The following is a 14,017-nucleotide window of genomic DNA, read 5'->3' on the forward strand; positions in this document are numbered from 1 at the left end:
TGTTTATTATAAGTTCAAAAGTTGTTCATAATTTTAGCACATCTCTTGAGAAATATAACTCATTGTACATGTCACAACCAGTTTTGTCATATATATTTGCACCTTCAGATGTTTTAAATATCTCCTGATACTGTCCCCATGTCAGCAGGAAAGAGTACAACCCAACATGCAAGTTGTTAAAATTAATCAGCCATGCTGTTTTCTGTGAAAGACAGATTTAAAAATAGAATGCAAGATTAGTATTCTGGATCTCTCAATCTTTTGGGGAGGAGGTGGATCTATGGAGATGTCCAATTCTAACAAAAGGTTTTTTCCCCAAATGAACTGCTTCTGTGGGAATTTTCTAGAAGCATTTCTGTGTCGAAGAATGCTACGTTGTAAGAAGCCACCTTAAACCATTAATCTGGATATGTTTGACTCAGTGACTTACAAGCACTTCAGTAATTCTTGAGATAGGAGAATGAGATAGAAACTTTTTCTGATAAAAAGTTTAATTGGAATGCAGGTTATGTGCAAAAGTCAATGGTCAACATTGTTACCGTGGTTTTGGGAATAAGATGTTTGTGTTCTGTGCCTACAAGTTTAAGAAAACACTGGTTCCTTCTTCAGCCAGCTAGTAAAAAGCAATCTATTTGGGCCTACATCATACCTGCATAGTATACTCTCTGGGAAGGTGAGAAGAATCTACCAGGAAACAAAATTATTTTTCTGCAGCTGCAGGGCATAAAACAAAGTGACATGTTACTGAGAGGCATACATCACTTTTAATGCCAGTTTTTGGAAATGGCAGGTGGGGAGAGTGCCTTTGTGCTCAAGTTCTGCTTGCAGGCCTCCTATGGGCATCTGGTTGGCCACTGTGAGAACAGGGATGCTGGACTAGGAAGAGCCACTGGCCAGATCCAACAGGGCTATTCTTTTTATGTTCAGTTCTAGACCAACATTGTAAAATGTCCTGTTTTCTGAGTATTTTACTCTTGCTGGAGTCCCAGCTTGTTCAAGATTCATCTGTCATTTTCAGCCTTGGACAAAATGTGTTAGCATTTCCCCAAAATATCCCTTAGTTCCCTATAGTGTACTATCTCCCGTTTATTGTTGATAAACAGATTTTACTTCCCTCTGGGAATAATCAATTTAAATGGTAAACCATACATGGATTCCAAAGTACTCCTTCACTTGTTGCCTTTTCTTTTTGAATAAAGGGAAGATAACAAAGATAACCTATAACAAAGAATAAGATCTTAAAATTGAATAGGCTAGTTCCTCATTAAGATTTTTTTGTTTTAGTACTGTTTCCAAATTACTATATGAATGATTATGAAACATGGGGTTTTAAAATATGCTTTTGGAGTTGCTTGCAATCTAGATGGAGAAAGTTGAGCCCTTATAAATTGTATATTGTAGTTTGGACTGTAGAAATGAGGTGCATTTTGTCTCCAGATGTTATTCCAGGATCTTTGGTCGAAGGGAGGAAGTGTTCTCTTGCTCCCTGTCCCCAGCAGACTAAGAGGTAATGATAGCAAATATTGTTATAATATTAAGAGGAACTGATTGATTGCCACAGTTAAGTTCCCATTATCTTATGTATAAACTTGAAGAAGTTAGCGGTTTAGCAACTGATTTTACTTGATTATGTGTTTTAGTAAAGAATGAAAGATACCCCACTCTCCCAAGTGGTCTGCAGAAAGAGCCATTGTTATGACCACCCATTTCTTCTGCTTCTAGTCTAGAATTATGAGGGGTCAGCTAGTGGTCATGGGCCTAGATTAGCTCTGATCTCTACAGTAGGCTGTTGGTAAATATTGCTCCTACAGTAGTCTTCTCTACCAGAATGAAGAAAAGCTTGCAAGATTTAGAACAAATTGCTTCTAGAGTCAATACAAATGAATTTAACGAACAGGATTGTTAATGTCCAGGCTCCCACCCTCAGACGAAAGATGCTTGGCTAAGCAAATCCCAAAAGCTTTATTGATAACATCAGCAAACAGTATCACCACCAAGTACAGGATATACAGTGCAACAGTTCTTAAGCAAAGTTCTAAGCAAAGGCATTGTCCCAACACTTGACATGCCCCTCCTGCTCTGCTTTTAAAGAGCAAGGCCTGTCTTTTACCAGTTTAGGGCCGCAGCTAGATTAATAATAATAATAATAATAATAATAATAATAATAATAATTTTTATTTATACCCCACCTTCCCCAGCCAAGGCCGGGCTCAGGGCGGCTAACAAGCAATAATAAAAATAAGTTGAATGAATACAACTTAAAAACAAAATTAAAATACAACATTAAAATATTGAAACATTAAAATATTAAAATGTAGCCTCATTGCAGGAGGAGAAAGGAAAAGAAAAAAGAAAGAGGGGAAGGGAATCAAATTGGCTCCAAACCAAAGGCCAGGCCAACTCTGTCTTACAGGCCCTGCGGAAAGAAATCAGATCCTGCAGGGCCCTGGTCTCATGAGGCAGAGCGTTCCACCAGGCCGGAGCCAGAGTTGAAAAGGCCCTGGCTCTGGTTGAAGCTAATCTAACTTCCTTAGGGCCCGGGACCACTAGGGTGTTGCTATTTATGGACCTTGAGGCTCTCCGTGGGGCATACCAGGAGAGGCGGTCCCATAGGTACGAGGGTACCTAGGCCATGAAGGGCTTTAAAGGTCAAAACCAGCATCTTAAATCTGACCCTGTACTCCACCGGGAGCCAGTGCAGCTGAAAAAGCACTGGGTGAATATGCTCCCATGGCAGATGGGGAGCCTCGCTGCAGCATTCTGCACCTGCTGGAGTTTCTAGGACAGCTTCAAGGGCAGCCCCGTGTAGAGCGAATTACAGTAATCAAGCCTGGAGGTGACCGTTGCATGGATCACTGTGGCCAGGTCGGGGCGGGAAAGGTAAGGGACCAGCCTATGTGATCAGACATTGCCTGGCCTCAGTTATCCATGCTCTGATAACTTGCAGGTTAGACCAATATAATGTTCTAAACCTGGGGCTACTTTTGAATACTGTTTGGAAACTACAGTTTGTTCATAAAAAAGCTGTCACATTATTAACGGGGACTGGGGATTATGATTGCATTATGCTTAGCTATACTGAATTCACTGACTCTCACTTTATTATTCTTTTAGCACCAGGAAAAGTAATTTTCATTTTCCTGAGCTTTTAAGCGGCACTTTTAATGATGTTGCTTTTATAATGTTATGGCTTTTAGCTGATTTTAACTTTCAAGGGGTTTTATAAACTGTCCTGGGATTATAGCTGAATGGTGATATTATAGCTATATATCTATATCTATGAATGAACCATTTGTAAGCTCCAGTGATTTCAACAGGAGAGTTCAACATGTTTTTCAGTGTAGATATAAGGTACTTAACTTTGGTAGCATTGTGACGTGTGTTTTGAAACCACACTTTTAGTAATGTGACACTAGTAAAACTCAAAATAGAAATAATCTACTTAACCAATAAACTGCACCTGAGTGATCTTTATCTCTTGGCTTGGAAATGAAAAGGATTAGTCTAAGTTCAAATGTTCTCTGTTGTGGTCTTCGCAAGAGTATGTACGCACTAACCTTCTGTGGTCCAATTTGATTTATGGCTATGTGGTAAGATCTGGTATAGCAGAGACGACAGATGCTGCTGTGTTTATGTTGTGCATTCAGTCTAGTGACCAGACCTTCAGGATTGTCTCAGTGCCTGAAGATAATGTGTGCATATTGGGAGCAGAAGTACATATCATGCTATGCTGCTTTTGTTTCACTGTACTATTTCAGCTAAGATGGTAGAATTAGTGCTTGACTGTTTCTTTCTCATATATATCTCCTGAGCATGGGGAGCAAAATCATAGTCAGAATATATCTTCTCCTTCATATGCTGTGTGCAGAGAAAATGCATTTGCGTACTGTAGCCTGAAATAACTGAATCCAGACACTGAGGCTCTATATTTGAGGGAAAGAGGCTATGGCCTAGGCTATGCTATGAGGTTGGGATCATCACCCTTTGATAAGCAGTTCTGTCTTTCTTACATAATGAAGCAATTTAGGCAAGGGGTAGTGGGTTCCACTTGTCGACAGTGTCCCTGGAAAAATGAAAAGCAGCAGTAGCCTGGGCACCTAGTGGTTGGAATAAAGTCAATCATGATGAAGACAATTCTGCTGTAGATATCTCCCACCCCCATTTATGTGTTACTGAAACTATATAGAACATCTTTCCTCTTCATTTTCATATGTGGCAAGTTTCACATCCTACAGTAGCACAATTAATGGTTTCTGTTGTGCTTTGCATGAAATTATTTATAGATTCGTGTGCTCTATTTTTAGTGAGCTGGCTCCATCTAAATAAGCTCTATCACTCACAGTTCAGTTATCTGTCTTGCAGAAAAAAAGACTGATTGCTCTAGCTTTCTTTCTAGGAGCAACTTGATCCTACTTTTGCTACTGGGGAAGCCAGGCACTATTCAGTGAAATAGCATGGTGAAATTTGCCCAGAAGTTCCAGCAGAAGTTTGTTTCTCTTTCCTCATTCTCAAACATTATGAGATTATCCCGGATCCTTTCTGCATTGCCCCCAGTCTTGGAATTTTGCTGTGTGTGCACATTGCAGTTAGACTAGATTAGTCCTAGGGTCCCTTCAAACTCTTTGATTCTATGATTCTGTTTAATGCAGAGCCAGGTTCTCTCTTGCTGTTAAAAGGACTATTTTTTTAAAAAAAGCAAGAAAAACAACCATACTGCCCACAAGCACCTTGTGTAGAGAAGGTAGTGTTGACATTTACCACTGAACGTACGGTAATTATTTTAATTAGTAAGCATTAAAGTGTACTGAAGTCCCTAGATGCTCATATTCCCATTTTCTTAAAAAAGAAAAAGAAAAAGAGAGAGAGAGATGGTTTTCATGCACACCACAGTTCTGAGGAATCTGTTTGCTTTGGGATATTGTAAGATGTATATCTTACAAATCCTTGCAAAATGATATTAAGGCTAAGTAAGCACACTGGCAGCATAAACATCTCTTACAGTAAAGGCTGTGCTGCTGCTGGCATCCTAACTCTTAAGTGACATAACTAACCTAGATAAACCTCTGATGCATCTAAAGACTTGCAGTTTTGCTTTCACCCCACCCCCTTCCCCTCAGGGATTGCATTTGAACAGAGGGAAGGAGAAGGGAAGAGAAGTCTGTACAGAATTCTGTATAGCAGTCATAACTATGTTTTATATTGCAGCATTTTCTCACACACTAATGAAATAACGGTGCCAAATTAAAGGTGTTTGAGCCCAGTGATATTGGTGGAAGAATTAACTAGCATTTAATGATACTCTAACCAAGTTCAACTGAGCTGACCAAGTTCAACCTTTAGCATAGAGTAGGGAACATCTGGCCAGGGGACCAAATGAGAGTATCCAGGCCTTCTAGCCCTTGGGATTCTTATATAGAGGTAAAAGTCACATCCATTGTCTGTGACCACACCCTTCACTGGCATGTGGCCCCCAGAAGGTTGTCCATGAAGGAATGGCCCCTTGGGCTGAAAAAGGTTTAACAAGCACTACCCTGTGTGCACAACTGGTCAACTATATTCTAGAACTAGGTTTTTTGCACCAGTAATGTTATATCTCTGGCTAGTTCCTGATTCCTCAAGAATGAATAATTTAACCCCCTTCCCTAGTATAATATTTTTGAACATTCTCCTGGTCCAAGTACCTTGCTCTAAATGAGGGTCAAACTTGATGTGATATTACAGCCAAAGTGCATATGCTGTATAGTGTAAACAGCACTTGCTGAGCGGAGCCTGGGCTGGTTTGGGATGGTGGAGACTCGGAGAGTGAGGAGAGAGTGTTTAAGCCACTGCTGCCAAGTACCTAATACAAAGTGTGCACATTGATTCCTTTCACACAGTTAATGTCACATCTGGTTTGGCCCTAAGCTAAAGTATGTGTAACTGAAGTAATCACACATTCTTCCCATTTACCATTCCCTCTCTTTTCCCCGGTTCCTCTGATGTTTCCCTTCTGTCTTTCTTCTAAGGTAGAGACCAGTCAAACCTGTCTTTATAAAGCTCTGTGTCTATAGACTGTACAATATAAATAATAAAAAGAAAAATAAGGCCTACCCCTTTAGGGAAGATCACAGGAGCATCTCATGGACTTGTATTGTTCCCCCTCCTGTCTGACCATCTGCCTGCCTGGCGCTCTCTCTCTCTCTCTCTTCCTTTTTCCTTTCTTCATCCTTCTTTCTTTCTTACAAAGGCATTTCTTTTTCACGTTCAGTTTGGAAGCTAGCAATATTTATTGTTTAGGTCACCAATGCTGGGGTTTGGGTTTTGATTTTGATTTTTTGCAAACCACAACTGACTTCTCACCATGGTTGCAAATTTTGGATGTTAAAAATTTTGTTTCCCTTTAAGAAGCAACATAATTGTGCCCATGGTACCCCCCTGGCTGAAAGCTGTTGACAAATATCACGACTGTGTGATTGGTTGTTCTGTGGCGATTCGGTCAGCTTTTTTTCAGACCACCTCCTATGGCAGGCTTAGGGGCTGCATATCCATTTGTGGATTACCTTATTCAGCATTAATGTATCTGAGTTAATTGTTTCTCAGTGAATCTCAGTGATCATCAGTTCTTCGTCGTAAAAGCAAACCATATTGTAGTTATTAAAATAAAAATACATTCCATTCATATGAATGTGTTCTACCTTGCTCCTGAAACATAACTTGGAACTGAAGTCTCAATAATTTCAAGAGAATTTATTTCTGTGTAAAGCCACATGTTTGTCTGAGGGGTGTGTGTGCTTAAAATGTGCATTAGAAGAAGTCTGGGGCCAACATGCCTTTCTGTTCCATGTGTGTCTGACTCAACTCACCCCTAAAAAAATTGGAATTTAGGGTTTGGGAGGAAGCTACTGTAACATGCACCCTTCCCCTTACCCCCTCATTCTCAGTACTAGCTATGTATAACTGCTGCTAGACCTTGTTAAAGTAAGCCTAGCTATTCTAAATTGGCTTCCTCTATCTGTCATCTATTTATTTCAGTAGAAAGAAAACATTGTTTTGTTAAGTAGCAAAAGTGTAAGGAGAGATTTGGCTGTTACTGTTTCCGATACAAAATGTAAACATTGCTTGTTTTGTGTCTTATTGTATTCCAGACCAGTCTTTCCATATGGGGATGGGGAAGCCTTGGCGTCGTGCTTTTTCTAATAACATTTGGACCATTCGCTATATTTTACTTTGCATTTTATATTCTCTGCTTCGTGGGTGGGTAAGTATGCTATTTTGTATGTGTTTGATATATGTAAAGAAAGCATTGTACTTAAGAACGATGCAGTGTAATTAGAACTATTTTGATAAATATGTTCCCTTTAAGAAGGATCAAACAAAAAGAGATTATAGTCAGCAAGACAAGTTACTTAAATAGGTCCCCAGCTTCTTGATGTCTGCAAAGACAGAACATTGATAAAGAACCTTGTTATTATTATTCATCTGTTTGGCAGTATTATTCATCCTTTCTGCTTCTTTTCAAGATATTCAAGCATATTTAAGTAAATTACTGCACTGTACCTGCACGTTTTTTGATAGCACATTGTTATACCCATTATGAGATAAAATTCAACCAGACCTTGACTGTATGGAGGCCTCAATTGAAGAGGTCAGTCAAGGACAAATTAACTATTATGAAAATGTACAACCCATATTCACCCAAGGCTTACTTCAAGACAGGTTAAAGTGAAATCACTTTAAATGCATAAATAATTTCTCTGTTTTATTTTCATCTATTCCTATAAACCCATTTCTTTCTGTGAATGCTGCAACTCAACTTAGGGCTTATCCACACTTCCATTCCTTCCAGGCACAGTCTTCACTTAAAAGCTCTGTATCCAAGCGCCCTTTTTGTTGTTGCTGCTGCTCCAGAGCTTTGTCTGCAAAATCCAATCTTTAAATTCAGTCGGAGCAAATGTCAATCTGCAGAAAACCCAAATTGATGTTTGCTCCAATTGAGCTCTAAAGAGCAGGTTTTCACAGGGGAAACTCCAGGCGGGGGGGGGGGGGCGGGCTGCTTTAGAGCTTTTAAGCACAGAGGTGTGCCTGGAAAGAGAGGAGCAAAACGTAAATGTGAATAACTTACCATAAGTTAATACCATATTGCATTAACTTTTGCTATGGATGAATTGGTAAATTCACAAGAATGAAGTTAATTCAAAGATGTTAAGCAGGATTTGTGTTCCAAAAAATAAGTTTGTTTAATACAAATATTTTTGCAGTATTTAAACAACATTCATTTAGCACTGAGTAGGTGGAGGCTTGGGGAACAAGTTTTGGCTATTTTTTATTTAGAAAGTTAGTAGCTTATCTCACTGTTTGAAACTTACAATATAGTTTCATTCTTCTAGGGGCTTTGTGGTAACACTCTTGTTTGGGAAAAACAACTCAGAGACGTACCTTGAACGGTGTGAACACTCCTATCTTCCTCCAACATCGTTTGGTATTACTAAGGTAAGCAAAATATACTGGCATTATTTTTCGCAATTTATTCTCCGCAAGTCAAACTTTATTGTGCTCATGCTATCTGCCACATTTCCTTTTCAAGTTAGCAACCAAAGAAAAGGTATTATAGGCAATTTAAAGAACACCCCCCAACCTTTGTTATTAAACAACTTCTGCTGATGGTTGATATATCAATTTTGGTTATACTGAAAATGAAGTCATAAATAAAGTAAGAATCGTGAAGTACTTTATAAACAGAATAACATGATGATGTGTGTGAACTCCCAAATGACTTTTTCTCTCATGTGATTTCTCTCTGAAACAAGATGATGTATGAAATGCGTGATAGCATTTCTGTCAGGGTAGATCAGGTTTGGGACTGTGGGGCATGTAGAGAGGAGTTTAGTGCTTTATTTCAATCTGGTCTAATCCAGATTGGAGAGCGGCACAGCTGCTATTTTTAAAGCAACGAACAAACCCAGATACATTAAATGCAACATTACATCTTGCATATCACTTAGTTTAGCTTTCTCTCTTTTTCTAATATTGTATTTTATGTATATTTTCTGCAAATTAGCCCCAAAGTGGTTTTTGCTGTCTGTCCTGGCAGGATCACCATTCTTTCATCTTTTTTAAGTTGATACATCTGCTTCTTCAGCTGACTTAATTGGACTTTCATAGTCTTAGACTGAAAAGCGAAGTAAAGCTTGTGCTTGTAGTACATGTGGGAAGCTTGCCGCCTTTGGTTTAGATTCTAAGTTGCTAAGATAGACAAGGTATGAACAACGAAGCTCTCTTTAGTGGATTAACTAGAAGCTGTTGCCTAAAACTTAATCTTGAATGTCGGGTCCTCCTGCAGTTTGATTAAAATATGCTTAGATATATATCTGTTTTTGTGTCTGTCTGAATGTATTGATGAAAACTATACTACATTAATGCACTGTTTAACACTGGACCTGCTACAAGCTCTGTAATCTCAGTGGATTTTGATCATGGCTATCCTTAACAGCACTTCCATGTGGTTTTTAAATATGGTATCCTCACACAAAGGGTTGCTGATAGACAAAGCAGAAGCACAAAATCCAGTACGTGTGTCCTTTGCTGAATCCTTTTTGCATTGTAAACCATAAGCATGTGTCAGAATTTATTTTTTTAATGCATTGATTTAAGTGTCCATTCTCTCCCAAAGTGCATAGAAGAAATGAAACAGGAAAGCAAGCCTATTAAGATTGATAGGAGGTTGACTGGAGCTTATATAATTGATGAACCTTTGCAACAAGTAAGTTTTGAAAAATAATTTAATTGTAAATCAGACTATAGCCATGATATTATGTGACATTTGCTGTAGTAAGAGATTTTTTTGTGGGATGCTGAAATAGGAGAACTTTCAAGCTAGTATATATTGAGTACACATATGTTCTTATTCCTTGTCTCCTTGGGGCTGAAATAATGAGCATACTGGGCTGTATCACATTTATTTGAATATGTTATGCCTCTGACCAATTTCCACTTCACATTATTTCTGGTGATAGATCAGGTAGAAATCATGTCCTAAATGTGGTTAGCCCCTTTTGAAGCGGCTTGGACTTTCTGACTGTTATCCCAAGGAACTGAAGGACTTATTAGTGTTTTCATTGGATCACATCTGTCTCATATATCTATTGAAGTTGTGTTGAAGTTGTAGATAGCCAATTGTAGATATGTGTTGAAGTTGTAGATAGCCAATACAACACGTTTCCCCCATAAGTACATGAGTATAACCTGAAGGTGCCTAAAGCTACCATCTTACTGAAGCTAAGGAGGTCTGTTTCTGGCTAGCCCATGAATCGGTGTCTGCCAGAGTACCACATGGAACCCAAGGTGGCATGCAAGATGGAAGAAAACTGGGTTTAAAATGTAAGAGAATAAACTGGCTAAATAATACCTTGTCCGGATTGTTTTTGCATTCCTTGTTGTGGGTCCACTTCAAAAGGTCTTACTAAAAGAGCTGGTTTACATGTAATGCTAAACTATGGTCTGAAGCAGTTGTTAGTTGCTAAACAAGCCAACTATAAAATATGTATGGTTTATATTCAGTCATTCTACATGCTTAGATTATGCTCTGAATTATCACCAGGTAGACTGTGGTTGTTCTGGTTGAAGTGGAGGGTGGGGGGAAGGGGCAGACGATGATTACTGTTTGACTTATGGTCTTTGCCCCAGACATGGTTGATGTATATAACCAGAAACAGATAGCACAGAACTGGCACAGAACTGCAGAAGCATCAAGCAAGATCTAGAATTGAATTGTGGTTTCCTCAATTAAGGAACATATATCACTACTCTTGCTTGCTCCCTGGTTTTTAGAACTTGAGAAATTAAAGTCTTTCTGACACTGTATTATATTCACATTATATTTAATGTAAATTCATACTTTGAAAGAACATGTCCTGCACCCTTGAGGAAATGCACTTGTGGATGTAAAGGAGGACATAAATAGTTAATAAATGGTTCCCCACCCCCTCCAAAAAGAGTCAAATGCTCTATGAATTTTGAGCAGAACTCTTTATCAGGGCTAAAATATATGTTAACCATTCCAGTCAATTATAAAATGCAGTGATAGGAACAGGCATGAATTTTTAATTTGCATACTCCCTACTCTGCATATCCCTTTTCCATTTATGAGGGGAGGGGATTAGAAGCTTCCATTCCTTTTTTTTTTTTTGCAGCAAACCACAGTTTGCTCTTTAATCCAAACTCAACAAACTATGGTTAAAGAAAACTAGGATCCCAGACCAAGCTGTAACCTATCATTTGCTGCAAACAGATATGGAGATTTCTAATCTCCTTTATTTCCACTTTAAGTAAGAGAAGGAAAGAGGACATGTACGCAAGGCTTGCCCTGGGTCATACTCAAAATGCAAAATAGCTTTGCTGGTTATTTCAAAGCCTTTCAAAGCTTGCAAGCAGCATGATTACTGAGGGAAAAATACTTTTGTACTTTTTGTACTCATTAGCTAAGGGGAAACTTCTGTATAGTGTGTGTGGGGGGGGGGTTGTATGTTTTTGTAGGGGGGTGGTAAATTTGCCTTAGCACTGGGTGGATTTCATGACCTGGTGTCTTTGAGTCCTTGACATCATTCCTAGACAAATACTGAGATTAGTTTGGATATCTGGAGATTTAAAGCGTAATTTACTGTTTGCTGTTTTGTCTTAACGTTTCAAGCTTTGATCCCCCCCCCTCCCCCTGTATTATTCTCTACTGTTGCAAAATACATAAGGCGTTTAAGCTCTCATTAACAACAACAAGCTTTTATATATTGTTGTCGTTAATGAGAACATAACCCCTTTATGTAAGTGCTTAATTCTAAGATTTGTGGAATTAAAATCAACAGCAAAGTAAGCCTTGTGTTGCTATTTGTAAAATTTGGAAAACACTATTGATGGCAGTTTTACATCATAGGTACCTGTGGCCACAGTTCACTGTAGGTTTGGGGAAAGGAATTGTGACGTTTGCCATGTTTAAAAATGCACTGACTGCTACTTTAGTCAGAAAAAGCTTTTCAGTATTGTCATGTAACAGAGATGTAGAATAAACTAGACATTTAGGGAGTGGACTTGTGAAATCATGCAACACATGGTTCCTTCTCTCTCCTGCACAAACATTCCTTCTCCCTTGATGTACTCTACCAAGAGTCGCTGTATAAATGCAACTGTAACCAACCTGATTTTAAGTAAATCAAGATAGTGGCAAAAAACCCTCACTCTGATAAGCCTAATTAAGCTCTGAACCTTTATTTAAGCAAGTGGCTATGACCCAGAACACGAAAGGTATAGTACTCTTGAGCCAATGTGATCAGCAGCAGGAGAGCTCTGCAGTGTGCTTGTGATCTTGAGCACACCCAGAATTGCGATTCATGTTAGTGTTCCGAATTTCTCACGTTCTGAACGACAATTGTGTTGCACAGTAATGGCTTCATTTGCATGTTATGGTGAACCACGGTTGATAAGTTATTGTAATGAGACCTAAGATGGGGCTTTTGGTTCTAACTGCTTGTTCGTGAAGCATTGAGGGTTGTTTTGCTCCTAACAATCTATGGTCAGCAACCCAAGAACAAACCTTGGCTACAGATTGAGGTTTGCTAGGAGCAAAGCAAACCATGAATCCTGATTCAGATATAATGCTAAGCCAAGGATCGTAGTTTGTTTTCTCCAAATGCTAGCAGGGAGGAGGGAAACACCACAAAGTTGTGTGAACTTTGGTTTACTGTGTTGTCTGAACCAGGCCAGCATCACGACTTTAGCCCTTAGAAGCATTACTTGTTTAGCACAATTTTCAGATAATGTAGAAACAATTACATACATGAATGTTTTAATATTTTATTTATCTAATTTGATACAATTTTAGGTTATCCAGTTTTCCTTGCGTGACTATGTCCAGTATTGGTATTACACACTAAGTGATGATGAATCTTTTCTTCTTGAAATCAGGCAAGCTCTCCAAAATGCACTAATTCAGTTTTCTTCTAGGTAAGAATTACTTTTGTTTTTCAAACAAATCACAAAAGCTTTCCCTAAAATTATCCCAGTAGCTTACAAAAGTAGATTAAAAATGGTTCATAATGCTTCCTTGAAATATATCAGTAAGTTGCATGCAATAAAAGCAGATGGTATCACAAAAGGTTGCACACATATATCATGTTTGGTGAGTTTGTGTTACAGCTGCTTGCTTACAAGGACAACTTAGCTTTTTAAAAGAGGGGAATATTTCATAGGTTCTGACCTAGAATCATAGAATTGAGGAATAGAAGGGGACCACAAAGGTTGTCTAGTCTAATCTTCTGCAGTGCAGGAATATTTTATCGAACATGGGGCTTGAACTCAAAACCCTGAGATTAAGAGTTTCATGCTTTATCAACTGGATCCCTGGATGTATACAAGTAATTGACATTTCATATGATGATCAACAACTGTTGGAAACTTGCTTATATCAAATGGTAGGAAAAACTTATGAACTTATTTTGTTGTTTCAGTTTACTGATCAAAGAAACCACTTTTTCATCTCATAATGAGAAAGTATTTAAGTGGCAATAAGGTGCTGTGTAACTTGTGAAATTCAGACAAATATTATCATCTTTATACTGTGAAATATGACCCTTCATATCCTGGAAGTTGTTAACATTACTCACTTCTGCTCACTGAAATATAATAAGTGGTTTCACTGCTTGTTCTCACAAGCAGGAAGAAGTTGGACATCTTTTTCCAACTCATATTTTCAGGATTTATTAAAAATGTAAAGATAGGTTGGAGCCACAGTAGGTTAGTTGTATTTAGTTCTCATTGAAATAAATGTGAATCATTTGTCATGATTTAAATTCTTTTGGTTTCAGTGGGAGCAAAGTGTAACTAGATTAATCTGCTTCTAACCCAATATATACAGATGCTGATTAGCTATTTCAAACTTACTTGATCTCCCTTTAGGCATTAAATACAAGTTTCTTTAGGAGGGAGTCTTTATTTAGATCCAGTACATCTTCAGATACTTTATTTCACAGAACTGTACACATTTTATTGTGTT

At 38.3% G+C, this 14,017-nt stretch overlaps 1 protein-coding gene across 7 annotated transcripts in view; it reads left to right on the forward strand.

Moving 5' to 3' along the window:
- Positions 1 to 14,017, forward strand: part of SNX13 (sorting nexin 13) — a 63,955-nt gene that overhangs the window by 15,518 nt on the left and 34,420 nt on the right. For all 7 annotated transcript variants that reach the window (XM_083578551.1, XM_083578555.1, XM_083578553.1 and 4 more), the window contains exons 2-5: positions 7,125 to 7,237; positions 8,367 to 8,469; positions 9,650 to 9,739; positions 12,848 to 12,969. In XM_083578551.1, the coding sequence (XP_083434677.1) occupies positions 7,125 to 7,237; positions 8,367 to 8,469; positions 9,650 to 9,739; positions 12,848 to 12,969 (428 nt within the window). The remainder of the gene's footprint in view (positions 1 to 7,124; positions 7,238 to 8,366; positions 8,470 to 9,649; positions 9,740 to 12,847; positions 12,970 to 14,017) is intronic.

The sequence above is a fragment of the Podarcis filfolensis genome (genome assembly GCF_964270895.1).
Source record: "Podarcis filfolensis genome assembly, chromosome: 12".
Classification (NCBI taxonomy): Eukaryota; Metazoa; Chordata; class Lepidosauria; order Squamata; family Lacertidae; genus Podarcis; species Podarcis filfolensis.